General features: G+C 40.6%; 1 protein-coding gene across 1 annotated transcript; it reads left to right on the top strand.

Moving 5' to 3' along the window:
- Positions 1 to 24,771: 24,771 nt before the first annotated feature.
- On the top strand, positions 24,772 to 25,258 carry LOC115521089 (ubiquitin-conjugating enzyme E2 variant 1-like). Its single transcript, XM_032594136.1, has one exon. It carries the CDS (start codon positions 24,782 to 24,784, stop codon positions 25,223 to 25,225), a length of 444 nt encoding a protein of 147 aa, XP_032450027.1. The 5' UTR covers positions 24,772 to 24,781; the 3' UTR covers positions 25,226 to 25,258.
- Positions 25,259 to 25,540: the final 282 nt, after the last annotated feature.

The following is a 25,540-nucleotide window of genomic DNA, read 5'->3' as shown; positions in this document are numbered from 1 at the left end:
TATAATGTATAGAGTTGTTGAATTATTTTTTTTTTTAATTTTTTTTTTCAACGTTTATTTATTTTTGGGACAGAGAGAGACAGAGCATGAACGGGGGAGGGGCAGAGAGAGAGGGAGACACAGAATCGGAAACAGGCTCCAGGCTCCGAGCCATCAGCCCAGAGCCTGACGCGGGGCTCGAACTCACGGACCGCGAGATCGTGACCTGGCTGAAGTCGGACGCTTAACCGACTGCGCCACCCAGGCGCCCCAAGAGTTGTTGAATTATTATGTTGTACACCTGGAACTAATATAACATTGTGTGTCAACTATACACAATTTTATGTGTGTGTGTGTGTGTGTGTGTGTGTGTGTGTGTGTGTACTGGAACCAAGAGCCAAGAACTGAGAAGCCCTTTTCTATGATATAAGATAATTTTCCAACCTATTATCTCAGGAGGCCCAGATTAGCCAGGCAGAACTTCCTGGATAGTCCCTGTTCAATGCCAATCCAAGATGAAAAGGGCCAAGTTACAAAATAAATTGCTTGGATGAAGATGGAAACTCAGCATGGTTTCCCTGGGACCCAGTATAGCAGCCAGAATCTGAGCAGATGCATGCTCCATGTACAGGAAATTCACTAGCCACTTTGGCCATACAGGAAGCAATCATCTTCACAATAACAATGGCATATGTTTACATAGGGACAAGCAGTTTATGAAGCCCTTTAACTGTATGATCTCATTTGAGCCTCGTTTGGGCCTCTGGGGACAGTGTCATATCCACTGCAGAAATAAAGTGATGTAAACTTGGAAGTTAAGTGATTTTCCCATGGCTATATAACTGATTAGTGACACAGCTAGGACCAGAATTTAGGTTTGTCTGTTTCCAAAACCAGAAAATTCCGTCTTTTCTGTTTCCTTTCCTAAACTGGTCTCCTCAGTTCTCCTTCCTAGAGACATACAAGTGCTCCTGAGAAAATAAGGGTCCACTTCATTGGGCCCTAAAAAACCCAAGAACCTGATTGTCCTTAAGCAGATATGGTCCTCAGCTCAGTCACATGATGCTCCTCCTGCCAATTCATCCAGGGAAACTTGTATGAGCTGGGATAGAAGGAATCTGGGAACAGAATATCTCAGGAGGTGTCCAGTGTATGCACCTGGGCCTGTTCAGCTCAGACAGAAAGAAGGAAGGCAGAAACACCTCCAGGACTCTTCCATCAGGGTACAAGTACCTCAGCCCCAGCAAGAGACCTGGATGCTCTTAATTCCTAGCTATGAAAACAGTAATTTTCTTCTAAAAGATACTTGGATTACAAAGAAAGAAAAGTCCTGGGGCGCCTGGGTGGCTCAGTCAGGTAAGCATCAGACTTCGACTCAGGTCATGATCTCACAGTCCGTGGGTTCGAGCTCCGTGTCAGACTCTGTGCTGACAGCTGGGAGCCTGGAGCCTGCTTCAGATTCTGTATCTCCCTCTCTCTCTGCCCCTCCCCCACTCATTCTTTCTCTGTCTCTCTCTCTCTTTCTCTTCCTCTCAAAAACTAAATAAACATTAAAAAATTTAAAAAATGAAAAATCCTAAATTGTGGGAGAATAAATTAATTGAGACTATTTTTCTACATTTCCTTGTACCTTTTGTTCTTCTACCATTCAGTGAGCTTATTACCTCACTTACTACCTCTGGAAGGAAATGACATAGCAGACTCAAAAATTGTTTCTTGACTTCTGAGAATTAAAACTTTAGGTTTCAGGGCGCCTGGGTGGCTCAGTCAGTTAAGTGTCCAACTTTGGGTCAGGTCATGATCTCACAGTCTGTGGGTTTGAGCCCCGCATCAGGCTCTGTGCTGAATGCGTGCTTGGAACCTGGAGCCTGCTTCGGATTCTGTGTCTCCTTCTCTCTCCACCCCTCCCCAATTCGTGCTCTGTCTCACCCTGTCTCTCAAAAATAAATAAATGTAATAAAAAATTTTTTTAAACTTTAGGTTTCAAGGCAACATGATATAAGAGCAAGCTTCCCATAGGTAAGGATAGCTTGGGATATCTTGAAGTGAGGAAGAAGAATTGAAGAGAAGCAAAGAGGATGGAGGAAGAGTTGAGCCTGAACTTCTCTGATGAGATGTGCTTATGACAGATTTGCCTATTCTGGACATTTCATATAATATGTGGTCTTTTGTGACTGGTTTCTTTCACTGAGCACAATTTTTTCAAGGGTCATCCATGTTGTGGCATATATCAGTACTTCATTCCTTTTTCCAGTCAAATAATGTTCTATCGTATAGAGATACCACATTTGGTTTATTCATACATCAGTTGATGGACATTTGTATTGTTTTCTCTCTGTGGCTGTTATGAATAATGCTCCTATGAACATCATATACGAGTTTAGTGCAGACACATGTTTTCGTTTCTGCTGGAGTGGAATTGTTTGATCATGTGGTAACTCTGTTTTTAACTTTTTTTTTTTCTTTATTTACTCTTTATAGTTTTAAGTAAGCTCTAGACCCAACGTGGGGCTTGAACTCATGACCCCAAGATCCAGAGTCATGTGCTCTACTGACTGAGCCAGCCAGGCCCCCCCAGGCATTTTGATGAACAGCCAAACAGTTTTCCAAAGTTGCTCTACCATTTTATGATCCCATCATCAATGAATGAAGGTTCCAATTTCTCTTCATCTTCACCAACACTTGCTATTGTCTGTCTTTTGTTTTAGTCACTCTATGGCTGTGAAGTGACATCTCCCTGTGCTTTTGCTTTTGTTGCTGTTAAGTTTATTTATTTAAATAGTCTCTATACCCAAGATTATTGGGTATATTATCATGGGGCTTGAATTTGCAACCCTGAGATCAAGAGTTGCATGTTCTACTGACTGAGCCAACCAGGTGCCACTCCCCATTGTTTTTGATTTTCATTTCCTTAATGACTTTTATTTTTTTTTCTTTTATTATTGTTATTTTTTTTTTTAATTTTTTTTTCAACGTTTTTTATTTATTTTTGGGACAGAGCGAGACAGAGCATGAACGGGGGAGGGGCAGAGAGAGAGGGAGACACAGAATCGGAAACAGGCTCCAGGCTCTGGGCCATCAGCCCAGAGCCCGATGCGGGGCTCAAACCCACGGACCATGAGATCATGACCTGGCTGAAGTCGGACGCTTAACCGACTGCGCCACCCAGGCGCCCCTATTATTGTTATTTTTAATGTTTATTTTTGAGAGAGACAGAGACAGAGTGCGAGTGGGGGAGGGGCAAAGAGAGAAGGAGACAGAATCTGAAGCAGGCTCCAGGCTCTGAGCTGTCAGCACAGAACCCGACATGGGGCTTGAACCCACGAACCCGAGATCATGACCTGAGCCAAAGTTGGACACTTAACTGACTGAGCCACCCAGGCGCCCTTTAATTTTTTTTTTAATGTTTATTCATTTTTGAGAGAGAGAGAGAGAGAGAGTGGGGGGGGGAAGTGCAAGCGGGGGAGGGGCAGAGAGAGAGGGAGACACAGAATCTGAAGCAGGCTCCAGTCTCTGAGCTGTCAGCACAGAGCCTGATGAAGGACTCGAATCCATGAGCCATGAGATCATGACCTGAGCTGAAGTCGGACACTTAACTGACTGAGCCACCCAGGTACCCCCTTTAATGACTTTTCATGTGTTATTGACCATTTGTATACCTTCTATGGGGAAATGCTTATTCATAAATATCCTTTGTCCATTTTTAAATTGCATTATTTATCTCTTTATTATTGAGTTGTAAAAGTTCTTATACATTCAGGATATAATCAGAAGGTATATCCTACGGATAAAAAACTTCAAAGAAATCTTCAATGTTATTAGTAATTTTAATGTTGGTAGTAATATTGGTAATGCAATTTTGAATTTAATGATGTATATTGTAGGATAAAACAAATAAATACTATTAGTATTGAAAACCAAAAACAAGTAAAAGAGAAGGGAGATACAAATTTAAAAATAAAGACAAAAATCCTATAATGTTCATTTTGAATTGGAAATCAGTATGGATTCAGTTTTTTAAAAAATTTATCTCCCAGCTTTGTCTTTTAAAAGCACCTACAAGCTATAACTTGTAGTAGATTCTATGGATGCCCTCTTCTATATTCCCTTCAGCCTGCTCAGAGTTCTCCTGAAGCTGCAGTAAACACTTCAAGTCATGCTTATGAAGTCATACGTCTGACACAAGTGCTAGGATTTAACAATCTAGACAATTCCTCAAACAATAAGGGATGGACATTAGTGGATAAATATCCCAGTGTTTCTGTCCCTGAGTGGGAGGGTTCTGGAACACGTTTTAGGCTGTTCCTTAGAGGATTCCCAACAGGATTGAGCCCCATTTGCTCACAACAGCAATGTGTTAATTAATACACCCTTTACTGGCTTTTTTCCCTTTCCTGATTCATTTCCCCACTTCCTGACTTATACTTCTTGGGATCATCTTCCAAAGAAAATACTTGCACTCAAATCCTTGTCTCGGGGTCTGCTTTCAGGAGAATCCAAATGAGGACAAATTCCAATAGTAATCAGTATACCTAGCACTCACATTGTAATCTCTAATTACTATCTTTCACTAAAATAAGCCACAATTCCTAAAGAAATAGCTTATGACAGGTATAGGGCAAGGAAAGTATAAGGTAAACTTGGGTTATCTTATTGTGCCAGAAAACAAGGAAGTTCTCAAAGACTATTGGAGACGTATCACAAGCACGTGAGGCATGTTGAAGGAATTCTCATTGGCCAAATTTGGGATTACTTTAGAATCAAAAAGAATAATGACTGTGATTTTTGAATATTGAACAAAGAGGGAAGCCTGGTTGGCTCAGTTTGTTAGGTCTCTGATTCTTAATTTCAGCTCAGGTCATGGTCTTACAGATCGTGAGATCGAGACCCAAATCAGGCTCTGCACCGACAATATGGAGCCTGCTTGGGATTCTCTCTGTCCTTCTCCCTCTTCCTCTTTCTGAAAAATAAATAAATAAACATTTTTAAAATATTGAACAAATAAAAATTAATAAGTCCACAGTGATGCTCAGAGAGAGACAGAGAAAGAGAGGGGATTAATTGAAAATAAACTTTTACACACACTATTCTGAAAACGGGCAACAAAAAGAAATTAAGCATTTACCCTACCTTTAAAGAGGAACTGTGGATAATTCCAGTAGAGAAGAGAAAGCTTTTCTTTATGGGAAAATGTCAGCTAGTGAATGTAAAAGGAACAATGGAAGTAAAAACAGCCATTTCTCTACTCATAAAATACTTGCTTATGGCAAGAAAAACCAATGGATGCTGAAACCCTGAGTGAAGGGCTTTTGGGGACAAGATATTTGCACTCTATCAAAGCATCACTCACAGGTTATTCTGTTGCTAATTGCAAAGAGAAAACCCTATCTTTACAATTTGGAGATCTGGGAGATCACTAACTTAATCCAGTGAACAAATCTAGAATCACTATTAATGAAACAACCCAACATTATGGGCATCATGATGTGATACAGTATAAAGTACACAGTAAAACCTATTAAATATTTTTACCTAAATGTTTAATTGAATTTAAGCAAATTTTTAGCTACAACTGTCAGTTACAGGAAATATAAGGGTTAGAAGAGCAAGGTAAATTACTACTAAGAAACAACTTTGGGGGTGCCTGAGTGGCTCAGTTGGTTAAGCGTCCAACTTCAGCTCAGGTCATGATCTCACAGTCCATGAGTTCAAGCCCTGTGTCAAGCCTGTGTCAGGCTTCGGATTCTGTGTCTCCCTCTCTCTCTGCCCCTCCCCTGCTTGTGCTCTGTCTCTCTCTGTCTCAAAAATAAATAAAAACATTTAAAGAAATTAAAAAAAAAAAAAAAGAAACAACTTTGTGGGGCACCTGGGTGGCTCAGTCGGTTAGGCATCTAACTTTGCTTCAGGTCATAATCTCACAGTTCATAGGTTTAAACCCCACATTGGGTTGCTGACAGCTCAGATCCTGGAGTTTGTTTCAGATTCTGTGTTTCCTTCTTTCTCTGCCCCTCCCCTGCTCATGCTGTCTCTCTTTGTCTCTCTCTCAAAAATAAATAAACCTAAACATTTTTTAAAATAAAAATAAATAAATAAAAAGAAACAACTTTGTCTCCTCAACCAGTAGGTATGCTGGATTCTGAGTTCTCCCTCCTTGAACTGTATCAGGAAATTCTCTCCATGCATTGAGATAAGGCAATTATAGAACTCTCGGCTTTTGATTCCCTTCTCTCAAGGATCACTCTCTTGTTCTGCCTGTTTTCCAATATCTGAAAAATGTTCCAAATATTTTGCCCAAAGTGTTACATGTTTTATGCTGAAGGGTAAATTATGATTGGAAGTGAAAGTCCATGTGGAGATACTTTGAGATCATATAGATATCCTGTTCTCTGACATCTTTTTATGCAATGGTTTTTAGCATCCATTGACTATTCTTATTATACCATTTATTGCTGTGATGGTTGAAAATAGTAATTTTCTGAATATCACTCTTCTACATTTATTTGTTGGTCTGTTACCGTGAAAAATTTCTTTCCTTTTTTCCTCTTTCAGTCATCTATTTAGGTATTTGTGTAGTAGACAGACTCTAGGGTGGTCCCCATGATCCCTACCTCCCAAAGTTCACTGCCTTATGTGGTATCTTCCTTTTGAGGGTGAATGGGACCTGTAACTTGCTTCTAGCCAATAGAATATGGTGAAAGTGACTGTATATACATGTGGTTATCTGTTTGTGATTACATTACATAAGATTAAAACTGTCTTGCGAGGGGACTATCTTTCCTTTGCTAGATTGTAAGAAACAAGCTGCCATGTTGTGAACTGCCATATGGAGAGGGACACCTTGCAAAGAGCTGAGGGTGGCCTCCTGTTGACAGCCAGCAAGAAAGAGGCCCTCAATCTGGCAGTTCACCAGGAACTGAATGCTATCAACAAGCACACAAGTGAATCCTTATCCAGTCGAACCTCAGATGAGATGACTGCCCTGGTAAACAAGCTGATTATAATTTTGTAAGACCCTGAAGCTGAGGATGCAATGAAGCCATGCCCAGATTCCTGACTTTTTGAGACAGTGAGAATAAATGTGTGTTATTTTAAGCCACTAAGTTCATGATATTATTGTTACATAGCACTAGATAGCTAATACAATTATTCACATCTCTTAGTGAAAGGACTCATGGGTCCTTTTCTGAGTTATCTTTTTAAACTATAATATGCATTAAAATCAAGTATAGAAATGAATTAAAGTTAAAACTGGATCTTCAAATTATTGTTTCACAAGTTGTTTAAGAAGAATGAAGCCTATTCTGTCTCATTGCTCTCAACAGGCAGGAGTAAAAAGGTTTTTTGTATCATTTAAAAAAATTAATGTAAAAATTTTTAATGTCTATTATTTTTTGAGAGAGAGAGACAAAGCACAAGCAGGGGAGGGGCAGAAAAAAAGGGAGACACAGAATCCAAGGTAGGTTCCAGATCTGAGCTGTCAGTACAGAGCCCAATGTGGGGCTTGAACTCATGAACCACCAGATCATGACCTAAGTCAAAGTCAGATGCTTAGGCTGGACCAGATGCCTGGACCAGGCACCCCAGGCTTTTTAAACCATTAAAAGTAAAATAGGGGTATCTGGCTGCCTCAGTCAGAAGAACATGCAGCTCTTGACCTTGGGGTGTGAGTTTGGGCCCCACATGGGGTGTAGAGATCACTTAAATAAATACAACTCCAAAACAAAACAAAACAAACAAACAAAAAATAAAACCTATCTTAGAAGTACTGTTTATGTCATATTTATATCATTCTAAAAATTTTAGAATTTGTGTTATATATAATTTACACAAAAATAAATACACATATATTTGGAAGATACTTAAAATATTTTACTAATGGGGTATAATAATCAAATGGTTTGGAGAATACTGTTTATATTTTTAATGTTTATTAATTTAGGGAGAGAGAGAGAGTGTGTGTGTGCATGTGCGTGCACAAGTGGGAGAGGGGCAGAGAGAGAGAGGGAGACAGAGAATCCTAAGCAGGCTCTTAGCTGTCATGACGCACAGAGCTTTTCACAGGGGTTGAACTCACGAACTATGAAATCATGACCTGAGCCAAAATCAAAAGCTAGACACTTAACCAAGTGAGCCACCCAAGATGCCTCAGAACATACTGTTTTCTATGTGTAACTTTTTCCCTATTATAAAAAGCTGCCTTTTTTTAAAATTCAAAAGCCTTCACGTTTTTTCACTTTATTGGAAGTGCAATTCTCATCTCTATCAGTTTATTATAATCACCTAGGGAATTTTTAGACCATAAGAAGCCTGTGCCTCACCCCAAACCAATTTAATCAACTTCTCTGGGGGTTAGGTATGGTATTATTATATTTTTATTTTTTAAATTTTTATTAAAATTCTAGTTAGTTAACATACAGTACAGTTTTGATTTTTTTTTTAATTTTTTTTTCAACGTTTTATTTATTTTTTGGGGGACAGAGAGAGACAGAGCATGAACAGGGGAGGGGCAGAGAGAGAGGGAGACACAGAATCGGAAACAGGCTCCAGGCTCTGAGCCATCAGCCCAGAGCCCGACGCGGGGCTCGAACTCCCGGACCGCGAGATCGTGACCTGGCTGAAGTCGGACGCTTAACCGACTGCGCCACCCAGGCGCCCCGAGTACAGTTTTGATTTGAGGAGTAGAATTCAGTGATGCATCACTTACATACAACACCCAGTGTTTATCATAACATGCCCTCCATAATACCCATCTCCTTAATACTCCATCACCCATCTAGCCCATCCCCCACTAACCTCCCTCTATCAACCCTCAGTTGATTCTCAATCATTAAGAGTCTCTCATGGTTTGTCTCCCTCTCTCTTTTTTCCCACCTCTTCCTATATATTCATCTGTTTTGTTTCTTAAAATCCACGTAGGAGTAAAATCATGTAGTATTTATCTTTCTCTGACTGACTTATTTCGCCTAGGATAATACACTCTAGCTCCAACCATGTCATTGCAAATGGCAAGATTTCATTCTTTTTGATGGCTGAGTAACATTCCATTACATCTACATACCACATCTTCTTTATCCATTCATCAGTCAATGGACATTTGGGCTCCTTCCATAGTTTGACTATTGTTGATAATGCTATTATAAGCATTGGGGTGCATATACCCCTTTGAATCTGCATTTTTGTATCAGGCATGGTATTATTTTTAAAAGTTCTTCAAGATCCTGGGAAGATGGCGGCGTAAGAGGACGCTGGGCTCACCGCGCGTCCTGCTGATCACTTAGATTCCACCTACACCTGCCTAAATAACCCAGAAAACCGCCAGAAGACTAGCAGAATGGACTCTCCAGAGCCAAGCACAGACAAGAGGCCCATGGAAGAGGGTAGGAAGGGCGGCGAGGTGGTGCACGCTACACAGACTGGCAGGTGGGAGCCGTGGCGGAGGGGCGGCCGGACAAGCAGAGCCCGCGAGTCTGGCTTGCAAAAGCGGAGGGGCCAGACGGAGTGTGTTCTGACAGCAAGAGGGACTTGACATCTGGAAGGTTATAAGCTAACAGCTCTGCTCGGAGAACGGGAGGGCTGGAGGACAACGGGAGGGAGAGTTGTTGAGCCCCGGACCACAGAGCTCAGCTTGGCGGGGAACAAAGGCGCTCACCAGTGCCATCTCCCTCGTCCAGCCCCCAGCCAAAATCCCAAAGGGAACCAGTTCCTTCCAGGGAACTTGCTTGCACCGCGCTAACACCCAATGCTGTGCTTCTGCGGATCCATCCCTCTGGCGGGTCTGACTGCCTCCCGGTGCCACAGGGCCCCTCCCGAAGTGGATCTCCGAAGGAAAAGTGAGCTGAGCCTGCCCCTCCGCCCCTGTGCACCTTGCCGATCCACTCCAGCTAATATGCCAGATGCCCAGCACCACAAGCCTGGCAGTGTGTAAGTAGCCCAGACGGGCCACCCCACCCCACAGTGAATCCTGCCCCTAGGAGAGGGGAAGAGAAGGCACACACCAGTCTGACTGTGGCCCCAGCGGTGGGCTGGGGGCAGACATCAGGTCAGACTGCGGTCCCGCCCACCAACGCAAGTTATTCAAGACAGCACAGGGGAAGTGCCCCGCAGTCCCACACCACTCCAGGGACTATCCAAAATGACAAAACGGAAGAATTCCCCTCAGAAAAACGTCCAGAAAATAACGACAGCTAACAAACTGATCAAAAATGATTCAAACAATATAACAGAAAGTGAATTTAGAATAATAGTCATAAAATTAATCGCTGGGCTTGAAAACAGTATAAAGGACAGAAGAGAATCTCTTGCTACAAAGATCAAGAGACTAAGGAACAGCCAGGAGGAGCTAAAAAATGCTATCAATGAGCTGCAAAATAAAATGGAGACAACTACGGCTCGGATTGAAGAGGCAGAGGAGAGAATAGGGGAACTAGAAGATAAAATTATGGAAAAAGAAGAAGAGAGATAAAAAAATCCAGGAGTATGAAGGGAAAATTAGAGAACTAAGTGATGCACTAAAGAGAAATAATCTACGCATAATTGGTATTCCAGAGGAGGAAGAGAGAGGGAAAGGGGCTGAAGGTGTACTTGAAAAAATAATAGCTGAGAACTTCCCTGATCTGGGGAAGGAAAAAGGCACTGAAATCCAAGAGGCACAGAGAACTCCCTTCAGACGTAACTTGAATCGATCTTCTGCACAACATATCATAGTGAAACTGGCAAAATACAGGGATAAAGAGAAAATTCTGAAAGCAGCTAGGGATAAACGTGCTCTAACATATAAAGGGAGACCTGTAAGACTCGTGACCGATCTCTCTACTGAAAGTTGGCAGGCCAGAAAGGAATGGCAGGAGATCTTCACTGTGATGAACAGAAAAAATATGCAGCCGAGAATCCTTTAACCAGCAAGTCTGTCATTTAGAATAGAAGGAGAGATAAAGATCTTCCCAAACAGAAAAAAACTGAAGGAATTCGTCACCACTAAACCAGCCCTACAAGAGATCCTAAGGGGGATCCTGTGAGACAGAGTACCAGAGACATCGCTACAAGGATGAAACCTACGGACATCACAATGACTCTAAACCCATATCTTTCTATAATAACACTGAATGTAAATGGACTAAATGTGCCAACCAAAAGACATAGGGTATCAGAATGGATAAAAAAAAACAAGACCCATCTATTTGCTGTCTACAAGAGACTCGTTTTATTTTTTATTTTTATTTTTATTTATTTGTTTTAACGTTTATTTATTTTTGAGACAGAGAGAGACAGAGCATGAACGGGGAAGGGGCAGAGAGAGAGGGAGACACAGAATCGGAACCAGGCTCCAGGCTCTGAGCCATCAGCTCAGAGCCCGAAGCGGGGCTCGAACTCACGGACCGCGAGATTGTAACCTGAGCTGAAGTCGGACGCTTAACCGACTGAGCCACCCAGGCGCCCCTACAAGAGACTCATTTTAGACCTGAGGACACTTTCAGATTGAAAGTGAGGGGATGGAGAACTACCTATCATGCCACTGGAAGTCAAAAGAAAGCTGGAGTAGCCATACTTATATCAGACAAACTAGACTTTAAATTAAAGGCTGTAACAAGAGATGAAGAAGGGCATTATATAATAATCACAGGGTCTATCCATCAAGAAGAGCTAACAATTATAAATGTCTATGCACCGAATACGGGAGCCCCCAAATATATAAAACAATTACTCACAAACATAAGCAACCTTATTGACAAGAATGTGGTAATTGCAGGGGACTTTAATACCCCACTTACAACAATGGATAGATCATCTAGACACATGGTCAATAAAGAAACAAGGGCCCTGAATGATACATTGGATCAGATGGACTTGACAGATATATTTAGAACTCTGCATCCCAAAGCAACAGAATATACTTTCTTCTTGAGTGCACATGGAACATTCTCCAAGATAGATCACATACTGGGTCACAAAACAGCCCTTCATAAGTATACAAGAATTGAGATCATACCATGCATACTTTCAGACCACAATGCTATGAAGCTTGAAATCAACCACAGGAAAACGTCTGGAAAACCTCCAAAAGCATGGAGGTTAAAGAACACCCTACTAAAGAATGAATGGGTCAACCAGGCAATTAGAGAAGAAATTAAAAAATATATGGAAACAAATGAAAATGAAAATACAACAATCCAAATGCTTTGGGATGCAGCGAAGGCAGTCCTGAGAGGAAAATACATTGCAATCCAGGCCTATCTCAAGAAACAAGAAAAATCCCAAATACAAAATCTAACAGCACACCGAAAGGAAATAGAAGCAGAACAGCAAAGACACCCCAAACCCAGCAGAAGAAGAGAAATAATAAAGATCAGAGCATAAGTAAACAATATAGAATCTAAAAAAACTGTAGAGCAGATCAGCGAAACTGAGTTGGTTTTTTGAAAAAATAAACAAAATTGATAAACCTCTAGCCATGCTTCTCAAAAAGAAAAGGGAGATGACCCAAATAGATAAAATCATGAATAAAAATGGAATTATTACAACCAATCCCTCAGATACAAGCAATTATCAGGGAATACTATGAAAAATCATATGCCAACAAACTGGACAACCTGGAAGAAATGGACAAATTCCTAAACACCCACACACTTCCAAAACTCAATCAGGAGGAAATAGAAAGCTTGAACAGACCCATAACCAGCAAAGAAATTGAATCCGTCATCAAAAATCTCCCAACAAATAAGAGTCCCGGACCAGATGGCTTCTCAGGGGAGTTCTACCAGACGTTTAAAGCAGAGATAATACCTATCCTTCTCAAGCTATTCCAAAAAATAGAAAGGGAAGGAAAACTTTCAGACTCATTCTATGAAGCCAGTATTACTTTAATTCCTAAACCAGACAGAGACCCAGTAAAAAAAGAGAACTACAGGCCAATATCCCTGATGAATATGGATGCAAAAACTCTCAATAAGATACTAGCAAATCGAATTCAACAGCTTATAAAAAGAATTATTCACCATGACCAAGTGGGATTCATTCCTGGGATGCAGGGCTGGTTCAACATTTGCAAATCAATCAATGTGATACATCACATTAATAAAAGAAAAGATAAGAACCATATGATCCTGTCAATCGATGCAGAAAAAGCATTTGACAAAATTCAGCATCCTTTCTTAATAAAAACCCTCGGGAAAGTCGGGATAGAAGGAACATACTTAAAGATCATAAAAGCCATTTATGAAAAGCCCACAGGTCATATCATCCTCAATGGGGAAAAACTGAGAGCTTTTTCCCTGAGATCAGGAACACAACAGGGATGTCCACTCTCACCGCTGTTGTTTCACATAGTGTTGGAAGTTCTAGCATCAGCAATCAGACAACAGAAGGAAAGCAAAGGCATCAAAATTGGCAAAGATGAAGTTAAGCTTTCACTTTTTGCAGATGACATGATATTATACATGGAAAATCCGATAGACTCCACTAACAGTCTACTAGAACTGATACATGAATTTAGCAAAGTTGCAGGATACAAAATCAATGTACAGAAATCAGTTGCATTCTTATACACTAATAATGAAGCAACAGAATGACAAATAAAGAAACTGATCCCATTCACAATTGCACCAAGAAGCATGAAATACCTAGGAATAAATCTAGCCAAAGATGTACAAGATCTGTATGCTGAAAACTATAGAAAGCCTATGAAGGAAATTGAAGAAGATATAAAGAAATGGAAAAACATTCCGTGCTCATGGGTTGGAAGAATAAATATTGTCAAAATGTCAATACTCCCCAAAGCTATCTACACATTCAATGCAATCCCAATCAAAATTGCACCAGCATTCTTCTCGAAGCTAGAACAAGCAATCCTAAAATTCATATGGAACCACAAAAGGCCCCGAATAGCCAAAGGAATTTTGAAGAAGAAGACCAAAGCAGGAGGCATCACAATCCCAGACTTTAGCCTCTACTACAAAGCTGTCATCATCAAGACAGCATGGTATTGGCACAAAAGCAGACACATAGACCAATGGAATAGAATAGAAACCCCAGAACTAGACCCACAAACGTATGGCCAACTCATCTTTGACAAAGCAGGAAAGAATATCCAATGGAAAAAAGACAGTCTCTTTAACAAGTGGTGCTGGGAGAACTGGATAGCAACATGCAGAAGATTGAAACTAGACCACTTTCTTACACCATTCACAAAAATGAACACAAAATGGATAAAGGACCTGAATGTGAGACAGGAAGCCATCAAAACCCTAGAGGAGAAAGCAGAAAAAGACCTCTCTGACCTCAGCCACAGCAATTTCTTACTTGACACATCCCCAAAGGCAAGGGAATTAAAAGCAAAAATGAACTATTGGGACCTCATGAAGATAAAAAGCTTCTGCACAGAAAAGGAAACAACCAACAAAACTAAAAGGCAACCAACGGAATGGGAAAAGATATTTGCAAATGACATATCGGACAAAGGGCTAGTATCCAAAATCTATAAAGAGCTCACCAAACTCCACACCCGAAAAACAAATAACCCAGTGAAGAAATGGGCAGAAAACATGAATAGACACTTCTCTAAAGAAGACATCCAGATGGCCAACAGGCACATGAACAGATGCTCAACATCGCTCCTCATCAGGGAAATACAAATCAAAACCACACTCACATATCACCTCACGCCAGTCAGAGTGGCCAAAATGAACAAATCAGGAGACTATAGATGCTGGCGAGGATGTGGAGAAACAGGAACCCTCTTGCACTCTTGGTGGGAATGCAAATTGGTGCAGCCTGTCTGGAAAACAGCGTGGAGGTTCCTCAAAAAATTAAAAATAGACCTACCCTATGACCCAGCAGTAGCACTGCTAGGAATTTACCCAAGGGATACAGGAGTACTGATGCATAGGGGCACTTGTACCCCAATGTTTATAGCAGCACTCTCAATAATAGCCAAATTATGGAAAGAGCCTAAATGTCCATCAACTGATGAATGGATAAAGAAATTGTGGTTTATATACACAAAGGAGTACTACGTGGCAATGAGAAAGAATGAAATATGGCCCTTTGTAGCAACGTGGATGGAACTGGAGAGTGTGATGCTAAGTGAAATAAGCCATACAGAGAAAGATAGATACCATATGGTTTCACTCTTATGTGGATCCTGAGAAACTTAACAGAAACCCATGGGGGAGGGGAAGGAAAAAAAAAAAGAGGTTAAAGTGGAAGAGAGCCAAAGCATAAGAGACTCTTAAAAACTGAGAACAAACTGAGGGTTGATGGGGGGTGGGAGGGAGGGGAGGATGGGTGATGGGTATTGAGGAGGGCACCTTTTGGGATGAGCACTGGGTGTTGTATGGAAACCAATTTGACAATAAACTTCATATATTGGAAAAAAAATAAAATAAAATAGTGAAACAAGGTTAAAAAAAAAGTTCTTCAAGTCAGGCTGAGAATTATTGCCTTTGAAATAGGCAATTGTCTTTGAAAAGTACCTTGTAAAAAAGGCCCGTTGGAAAAAAAAATCCTGTTTGGGGTGTTATTTTCTGGCTAAACCCAACTTCTGGAAGCCCTGAAACCGACCTTTATAGGAAATATGATCCAGATCACAAGAGGTCCAGCCAGCATTCATCTCTCTTTCCTTAACCAAAATAAAATCATGAGTATTAGACGTCAAAACCAAAGCATGTTTTAGATGCTAAGTGATCTTTAACCAAGATTCAAGATTAAGTTCTGGGGCACCCTGGTGGCTCAGTCAGTTAAGCCTCTGGCTGCAATTCAGGTCATGATCTCTCAGTTCATGAGTTCGAGCTTGGGATTTTCTCTCTCTCCTTCTCTCTCTCTCTCTCTGCCCCCTCACTCACTTGCATCCTCACTCTCTCAAAAAAAAAAAAAAAAAAGATTAAGTTTTTTGTCAAGTTTTCTTCTTTTTTTCTTCCTTTTCTTTTTTTTTTAATTTACATCCAAGTTAGTTAGCAGATAGTGAAATAATGATTTCAGGAGTAGAATCCAGTGATTCATTCCCGTGCATGTAACACCCAGTGCTCAACCCAGCAAGTGTCTTCCTTAATGCCCCTTGCCCATTTAGCCCATCCCCCGCCACAACCCCTCCAGCAACCCTCAGTTTGTTCTCTATATTTAAGTGTTGTCTCTTATGTTTTTCCCCCTCCCTGTCTTTATATTATTTTTGCCTCCCTCCCATTATGTTCATCTGTTTTGTATCTTAAATTCCACACGAGTGAAGTCATGATATTTGTTCTTCTCTGACTAATTTCGCTTGGCATAATACACTCTAGTTTCATCCATGTGGTTGCAAATGGCAAGATTTCATTCTTTTTGATTGCCAAGTAATAATCCGTTGTATATATATACCCCATCTTCTTTACCCATTCATCTGTTCATGGACATTTGGTCTCTTTCCATACTTTGGCTATTGTCGATAGCACTGCTATAAATACTGGGGTGCATGTGCCCCTTCGAAACTGTATCCTTTGGATAAATACCTAGTAGTGCAATTGTGGAATTCTAGGGTAGTTCTACTTTTAATTTTTTTTTTTAAGTTTATTTATTTTTGAGACATGTCGCGGCCGGCGCGACAAACACCGAGGTCAGGGTCCTGAGGGTAGGGGAATGCAAGAAAAAAAGAGAGAAGAGAAAGTTTGGGAACAGGAGGGTCCCCTGGGCTGATGGCCCAAGTGACGGCTTTATTGTTGCTGTACACAATCTTTTATAACCAGACTCTTATGGGTTAGGTCATTCTAAGAATAAACAAGTTTCACATAATTGCTGCCCACCAAAACATTTAGTTCTGTGTTTCTTGTGCATTTTCTAGACGGGTCACAAGACCTTGTTGATAAGATTGCTAGCAAAACACAATTCCCATGTTTGCTTCTATCTGACTCGGGGTAGAAAAAGGGAGGTAGCATTACTGCCAACACCTGCAGACCACAGGCTTCAGGAATTAACTCTCTCAGCCTTGACAAGGCTTTCGTATGCCCTTGAAAATGGGGGAATGGGAGGGGGAACCACCGGGTTGGCTTGAGTCAACAGGGAACGTTGCTCAACCCGGTCTCAGCCTGGCGCCGATGCCCGGCCTCCCACATGAATGGGAGGGGGAATCACTGGGTTGGCTTGAGTCAACCGGGAACATTGCTCGACCCGGTCTCAGCCTGGCACCGGGGCCTGGCCCCCCACAGAGACAGAGCATGAACGGGGGAGGGGCAGAGAGAGAGGGAGACACAGAATCGGAAGCCGGCTCCAGGCTCTGAGCCATCAGCCCAGAGCCCCACGCGGGGCTCGAACTCACGGACCGCGAGATTGTGACCTGAGCTGAAGTCAGACGCTCAACCGACTGAGCCACCCAGGAGCCCCTACTTTTAATTTTTTAAGGAAACTTTATACTATTTTCCAGAGTGGCTGCACCAGTTTGCATTCCCACCAGCAGTGCAAAAGCGTTCCTCTTTCTCTGTATCCTTGCCAACATCTGTTGTTGCCTGAGTTGTTAATTTTAGCCATTCTGACAGGTGTGAGGTGGCATCTCATTGTGGTTTTGATTTGTATTTCCCTGATGATGAGTGACGTTGAGCATCTTTTCATGTGTCTGTTAGCCATCTGGATGTGTTCTTTGGAGAAGTGTCTATTCATGTCTTTTGCCCATTTCTTCACTGGCTTATTTGTTTTTTGGGGGTTGAGTTTGATAAGTTCTTTATAGCTTTTGGATACTAACCCTTTATCTGATATGTCATTTGCAAATATCGTCTCCCATTCCATCAGTTGTCTTTTAGTTTTGTTGACTGTTCCCTTCACTGTGCAGAAGCTTTTTATTTTGATGAGGTCCCAGTAGTTCATTTTTGCTTCTGTTTCTCTTGCCTCTGGAGACATGTTGAGTAAGATGTTATTGCGGCCAAGGTCAAAGAGGCTTTTGCCTTCTTTCTCCTCTAGGATTTTGATGGCTTCCTGTCTTACATTTAGGTCTTTCATCCATTTTGAGTTTATTTTTGTGTGTGGTGTAAGAAAGTGGTCCAGGTTCATTTTTCTGCATGCCGCTGTCCAGTTTTCCCAGCACCATTTGCCGAAGAGACTATCTTTATTCCATTGGATATTGTTTCCTGCTTTGTCAAAGATTAGTTGGTCGTACATTTGTGGGTCCATTTCTGGGTTCTCTAGTCTGTTCCATTGATCTGAGTGTCTGTTTTGGTGCCAGTACCACACTGTCTTGATGATTACAGGTTTGTAATACATCCCGAAGTTTGGAATTGTGATGCCTCCAGCTTTGGTTTTCTTTTTCAGGATTGCTTTGGCTATTCAGGGTCTTTTTCTGGTTCCATACAGATTTTAGGATCGTTTGTTCTAACTCTGTGAAGAATGCTGGTGTTATTTTGATAAGGATTGCACTGAATATGTAGATTGCTCTGGGTAGTATTGGCATTTTAACAATATTTGCTCTTCCAATCCAGGAGCATGGAATATTTTTCCTTTATTTTGTGTGTGTGTCTTCAATTTCTTTCATAAGCTTTCTATAGTTTTTCAGTGTATAGATTTTTCACTTCTTTGGTTAGGTTTATTCCTAGGTATTTCATGGTTTTTGGTGCAATTGTAAATGGAATCAATTCCTTGATTCCTCTTTCTGCCTCTTCATTATTGGTGTATAGAAATGCAACAATTTCTGTGCATTCATTTTATATCCTGCGACTTTGCTGAATTCATGGATCAGTTCTAGCAGGATTTCTTTGGTGGAATCCTTTGGGTTTTCCATATAGAGTATCATGTTGTCTGCGAAGATTGAAAGTTTGACTTGCTCCTTACTGATTTGGATGCCTTTTATTTCTTTGTGTTTGATTACTGAGGCTAGGACTTCCAACATTATGTTGAATAACAGTGGCAAGAGTGGACATCCCTGTCGTGTTCCTGACCTTAAGGGGAGAGTTCTCAGTTTTCCCCCATTGAGGATGTTATTAGCAGTGGATCTTTTTTATATGGCTTTTATGAACTCAAGGAATGATCCTTCTATCCCTACTTTCTTGAGGGTTTTTATCAAGAAAGGATTTTGTCAAATGCTTTCTCTGCATCTATTGGGAGAATCATTTAGTTTTTGTCCTTTCTTTTATTAATGTGATGTATCACATCGATTGACTTGCAGATGTTGAACCAGCCATGCATCCCAGGTATAAATATCACTTGGTCATGGTGAATAATTCTTTTAATGTATTGTTGGATCCAGTTGGCTAGTATCTTGTTGAGACTTTCTGCATCCATGTTCATCAGGGAAATTGTTCTGTAGTTCTCCTTTTTAGTGGAGTCTTTGTCTGGTTTTGGAATCAAAGTAATGCTGGCCTCATAGAATTAGTTTGGAAGTTTTCCTATCATTTCTATTTTTTGGAACAGCTTCAAAAGAATAGGTATTAATTCTTCTTTAAATGTTTGACAGAATTCCCCCTGGATAGCCATCCGGCCCTGGACTCTTGCTTTTTGGGGGATTTTTGATTACTAATTCAATTTCTTTATTGGGTACAAGTCTGTTCAAATTTTCTATTTCTTCCCATTTCAGTTTTGGTAGTTTGTATGTTTCAAGGAATTTGTCCATTTCTTCCAGATTGCCCAATTTATTGGTATATAATTGCTCATAATATTCTCTTATTATTGTTTGTATTTCTGCTGTATTGGTTATGATCTCTCCTCTTTCATTCTTGATTTTATTTATTTGGGTCCTTTCCTTTTTCTTTTTGATTACACTGACTAGGGGGTTATCAATTTTGTTAATTCTCTCAAAGAACCAGCTCCTGGTTTCACTGATCTGTTCTACTGTTTTGTTTTGTTTTTTGTTTTGATAGCATTGATTTCTGCTGTAATCTTTATTATTTCCTGCTTCTGGTGGTTTGGGATTTTATTTGCTGTTATTTTTACAGCTCTTTAAAGTGTAAGGTTGTGTATCTGAGACCTTTCTCCCTTTTTTTTAGGAAGGCCTGGTTTGCTATATACTTCCCTCTTATGACTGCCTTTGCTGCATCCCAGAGATTTTGGGCTGTGGTGTGATCAGTTTCATTGGTTTCCATGTACTTTTTAATTTCTTCTTTAACTTCTTGGTTAGCCCATTCATTCTTTAGTAGGATGTTTTTAGTCTCCAAGTATTTGTTGTCTTTCCAATTTTTTTCTTGTGGTTGACTTCAAGGTTCATAGCACTGTGGTCTGAATATATGCACGATATGATCTTGATCTTTTTGTACTTGCTGAGGACTGATTTGTGTCCCAGTATATGATCTATTCTGGAGAATGTTCCGTGTGCACTAGAGAAGAATGTGTATTCTGCTGCTTTGGGATGAAATGTTCTGAATATATATGTTAAGTCAATCTGGTCCAGTGTGTCATTCAAAGCCATTGTTTCCTTGTTCATTTTCTGCTTGGATGATCTGTCCATTGTTTTAAGTGGGGTGTTGAAGTCCCCTATTATTATAGTATTATTGCCAATGAGTTTCTTTATGTTTGTGATTAATTGATCTATATATTTGGGTGTCTGCATGTTGGGGGCATAATGTTTACAATTGTTAGATCTTGATGGATAGACCCCTTAATTGTGATATAAAATCCTTCTTCATCTCTTGTTACAGTCTTTGTTTTAAAATCTACATTGTCTGATATAAGTATAGCTATTCTGGCTTTCTTTTGGTGGCCATTAGCATGATCGATGGTTCTCCATCTTCTTACTTTCAATATGAAGGTGACTTTAGGTCTAAAATTAGTCTCTTGTAAACAGCATATAGATGGATCTTATTTTCTTATCCATTCTGTTACCCTGTGTCTTTTGATTGGAGTGTTTAGTCCATTGACATTTACAGTGAGTACTGAAAGATATGAATTTATTGCCATTGTGTTGCCTATAGAGTTGGAATTTCTGGTGATGTTCTGTAGTCCTTTCTAGTCTTTGTTGCTTTTGGTCTTTTTTTTTTTTTTCCAATCTTTTCTCCCCCCAGAGAGTTCCCTTTAATATTTCTCATAGGGCTGGTTTAGTGGTCACTAACTCCTTTAGTTTTCGTTTTTCTGGGAAACTCTTTATCTCTCCTTCTATTTTGAATGACAGCGCTGCTGGATAAAGAATTCTTGGCTGTGTATCTTTCCAATTCAGCACATTGAATATACCCTGCCACTCCTTTCTGGCCTGCCAAGTTTCTGAGGATAGGTCTGCTGCAAACCTGATCTGTCTTCCGTTATAGGTTAAGGACTTTTTTTCCCTTGCTGCTTTCATAATTCTTTCCTTGTCTGTGTATTTTGTGAATTTGACTATGATATGCTTTGTTGATGGTCGGTTTTTGTTGAATCTAATGGGAGTTCTCTGTGCTTCCTAGATTTTGATGTTTGTGTCTTTCCCCAGGTTAGGAAAGTTTTTATCTATGATTTGCTCACTTAAACCTTCTACCCCTTTTTCTCTCTCTTCATCTTCTGGGACTCCTATGATTCAGATGTTATTCCTTTTTAATAAGTCACTGAGTTCTCTAATTCTTATATCATGCTCTTTTGCCTGGATTTCCCTCTTTTTTTCTGCTCCATTATTTTCCATAATTTTTTCTTCTATATCGCTGATTCACTGCTCTGTTTCATCCATCCTTGCTGCCATGGCATCTAATAGAGATTGTATCTCAGCTATAGCATTTTTTAATTTCGTCCTGACTAGATTTTACTTTTTTAAATCTCTGCAGAAAGGGATTCCATGCTTTTTTTCAACCCCAGTTAGTATTCTTGTTATCGTAATTCTCAATTCTAGTTCAGACATCTTCCTTATATCTGTGCTGATTAAGTCCCTGGCTGTCTTTTCTTCCTGTTCTTTCTTTTGGGGTGAATTCCTTCTTTTTGTCATTTTGGAGGAAGAGAAAGAATTAATAAAATTAAAAATTAAAATTAAAATTAGAAAATTAAAACAACAAAAAAATCAAATAAAGGAAGCTTGATCCTAGATGTGTTTTGGTCTGGTTGTTGAAAAAAGCTTAACAAAATAAAGAAGAAAGGGAAAGAAAAGAAAAGAGGGGGAAAACATAAAAAGAAAGAGAGAAAAAAAAAGAAAAAAGAAAACGATTAAAAAATTTTTAATGTATACAATAAAATGGAATAAAATGAAATGAGAAAGTAAAACAGAATAAAAAATTTACAAAAAATACAGTTAAAATGTTTTTAAAATCTTTTATAAAAACAGAAAATGAAAATAATTTTTTTCTCTTTCTGTATCCAAGAATAAGAAAATAAAAAGAGAAAAAAAAATGAATAGATGGACCATCAAACAGAACGAAATCTGAATGAAATTACATCCAGTTTGCCCTAGAAGCCAAACTAGGAAGCACTTTATAGTACATACACTCAGCAGGAGCAGAGACTTGTGGTCATTCTCTAGGGCTTGGTTGGCACAGTTAGATGGGGTTTGGTGTAATGGCTCTGTTCTCCACTAGGTGGTGTTGCTTAGCTTATTGGGGTGGATTGGTGTGGCTCTGGTGTCTGTGTATGTGCAGGCAAGGGACAGGTGAACATGGCATCACACAACTTTGCAGTCTCTAGCATCAGAACTCTGTGCTCTCACCAACCAGCCATCAGGCACCCTTCTTTGTCTCCAGCTTCCATCCCCTCCCCACTTCTACAATGTCGGTCACCAAGTCATCAGCCGGCCAGGTGGCACCTCTCTCCTGAATTTTATCTCAGATGAGGATGCGTTTCCAAACCCATCACTTCTGAGGGCCCTGTGGCTTGGGCCCCCTCCAACCCTCTGGGGGAGGGTCTCACCAAGCAGTGGCCTGGTACCAGCTTGACCCCCAAGGAACGCTCATGCAACTGCACTGCAGAGGCCCAGGGACTGTGTCCAGATGTCAGTCTGCCCCAGAAAAAGTTCATGCAATCATGTAGCAGCGGTTCAGAGAACTATGGCAAATCAGAACACACAACTGGCACCCAGGCTTCACTGCACCCTAGTGTCCTTGTTCCAACACTGGCAAATGTTTCTGTTCTCCAGGGTCTGCTGGGACCTTTTCCCATGGGAAAGCTGCATAGCCTCTACCAGATGTCCTCTCAGCAGGAGAACCTCTCTCCCCATGTGGCCCGAGGACCCCGAGGACCTCACTGTCTGCTCCTGGGGATTCGCCCTTCCCACCAGAGCATGGCCAGGTATTGAGCTGTGGAATTTCAGACTCTGCACTCCCCTGTTTATAGAGTTCTAATGGCATTGAAACTCTCTCCTTTTTCCTTTCTCCCTTTCTTGTTCAGATCCTTGTGGGTGCTTCCACTCTTTCTCTTTCCCTCTAGCTGCTTTTGGGGGGAGTGCTTTTCTTGTACTCTCCCCCCTCTGTCTGTCCTCTCTCCACAAACAAAAACAGCTCCCTACCCTCCATGGCTTCTCTCTCCCCCAGTTCACTAATCCACCGCCACATACCTGCCAAGTTCTGTGGCTCAACCTATGCAGATTGTTGTGTTAATCCTCAGATCAATTTTCTAGATGTGCAAAATGGTTTGTTGCTTGTCTAGTTGCATTTCAGGGATGAGCAGAGAACTTCTATGCTGCTCTGTCATCTTCAAAAAGATTAAGTTTTGGGGCACCTGGGTAGCTCAGTCAGTTAAGCGTCTGACTTCAGCTCAGGTAATGATCTCACAGTTTATGAGTTTGAGCCGCGTGTCGGCCTCTGTGCTGAAAGCTCAGAGCCTGGAGCCTGCTTCAGATTCTGTGTCTCCCCCTCTCTCTGTCCCTCCCATGCTCATGCTCTGTCTCTGTCTGTCTCTCAATAATAAACGTTAAAAAAAATTAAAAATAAAGATTAAGTTTTGAGGGAAGTAAGGACAATGGTGGACTGTGAACTTTGAGTTCAGGTCTCTTGTGGTGTATAAAAAAACTACTTTACTTGTCCTTTGATTTGCTTACCAGATTAGTATTTATAACGACTGTGGAATTATTGACCCCTTCTGGGTTGTGCACCAAAAAGAAGCAGTAAGTACCTTATACACTTTTCTTCCATTACCTCCTGCTGAAGGAACCACTGAATTTTCTATCTTCTTTGCATTCCAGCATTATGTATTTCTTTGGTTAATATGAGAAATTATTTTGTCTCTGCGTCTGGTAATTCTACAGCAAATGTTCTGCTCAAACCTTAAAGTAGTCTCTCTTATCAACCATTTTTCTTCCCTACTCATTTCCAACCCAGACTATTATTTCTCAGGAGAAATGGAAAAGAGAGAGAGAGAAGGAAAAGAAAAACGCAAATAATAGTGAACTTCTGATTAATAAGTTTAGTCTACCTCATTGTGAAATACTTTGCTAAATTGGAAAGTCTCCATTCTCTAGTCTTTAACACAACCTTCCAAGGAAAACAGTGGTATTATCCAAACTGTGTATTAACAATTAAGAATCTTTTTTAAAATGATGTACGCTCCAACCCAGTAACAATTAGCTCCCTCTAGTGTCCAAATTATAGTCTCTAAATACCATTTCCTATTAAAAAGGATCTAAAACTCCTTGGAGGAATAGCTGATTCCAGGCCTGGAAAAACAAATGTTAAGGTGAGGGGTGCCTGGGTAGCTCAGTTGATTCAGCGTCTGACTTCAGCTCAGGTCATGATCTCATGGTTCATGAATTAAAGCCCTACATCGCGCTCTGTGCTGACAGCTCAGAGCCTGGAGCCTGCTTCAGATTCTGTGTCTCCCTCTCTCCCCACCCTGCCCATGTTCACGCTCTCTTTCTTAAAAATAAACATTAAAAAGAGAAATAAATGTTAAGATGAGTCTGAAGTATCTTGTGCCTGAAAGCAAGGAAGGTATCAAAGACTACTGGTGGTGTGTTAAAATCATACAGGAGCGACAGCAACGCAAGATGGCAGCCACCACGGGCTCGGGAGTAAAAGTCCCTTGCAATTTTCGACTGTTGGAAGAACTGGAAGAAGGCCAGAAAGGAGTAGGAGATGGCACAGTTAGCTGGGGTCTAGAAGGTGACGAAGACATGACACTTACAAGATGGACAGGAATGATAATTGGGCTTCCAAGAACAATTTACAAAAACCGAATATACAGCCTTAAAATAGAATGTGGACCTAAATACCCAGAAGCACCCCACTTTGTAAGATTTGTAACAAAAATTAATATGAATGGAGTTAATAGTTCTAATGGAGTGGTGGACCTAAGAGCCATATCAGTGCTAGCAAAATGGCAGAATTCATACAGCATCAAAGTTGTCCTGCAAGAGTTCAGGAGCCTAATGATATCTAAAGAAAACATGAAACTCCCTCAGCCGCCCGAAGGACAGTGTTACAACAATTAATCAAAAAGAAAAACCACAGGTCCTCCCCCTCCCCCCTCCCATTTGATTTAAGCAGTCTTCATTTTTTTTCACAGTAGTAAATTTTCTAGATACGTCTTGTAGACCTCAAAGTACTGGAAAGGAAGCTCCCATTTAAAGGCAATTTATCTTAAGATACTGTGAACGATACTAATTTTTTGTCCATTTAAAATATGTAAGTTGTGCTATAAAAAAAAATCATACAGGAGCCAACTAGAAAGGGATCCCAACTTACCAAAGATGGAATAATTTGAATATCAATAAGAATAATGACTGCAGGGGCGCCTGGGTGGCGCA

This window comes from Lynx canadensis, chromosome C1 (genome assembly GCF_007474595.2).
Source record: "Lynx canadensis isolate LIC74 chromosome C1, mLynCan4.pri.v2, whole genome shotgun sequence".
NCBI classification, from domain to species: Eukaryota; Metazoa; Chordata; class Mammalia; order Carnivora; family Felidae; genus Lynx; species Lynx canadensis.
The sequence above is the reverse complement of the archived record's forward strand: the minus strand, read 5'-3'. Positions and strand labels throughout refer to the sequence as shown.

Bases quoted from the DNA above. Each gene is read 5' to 3' on its own strand.
- LOC115521089 (XM_032594136.1), top strand. From the start codon at position 24,782: ATGGCAGCCACCACGGGCTCGGGAGTAAAAGTCCCTTGCAATTTTCGA.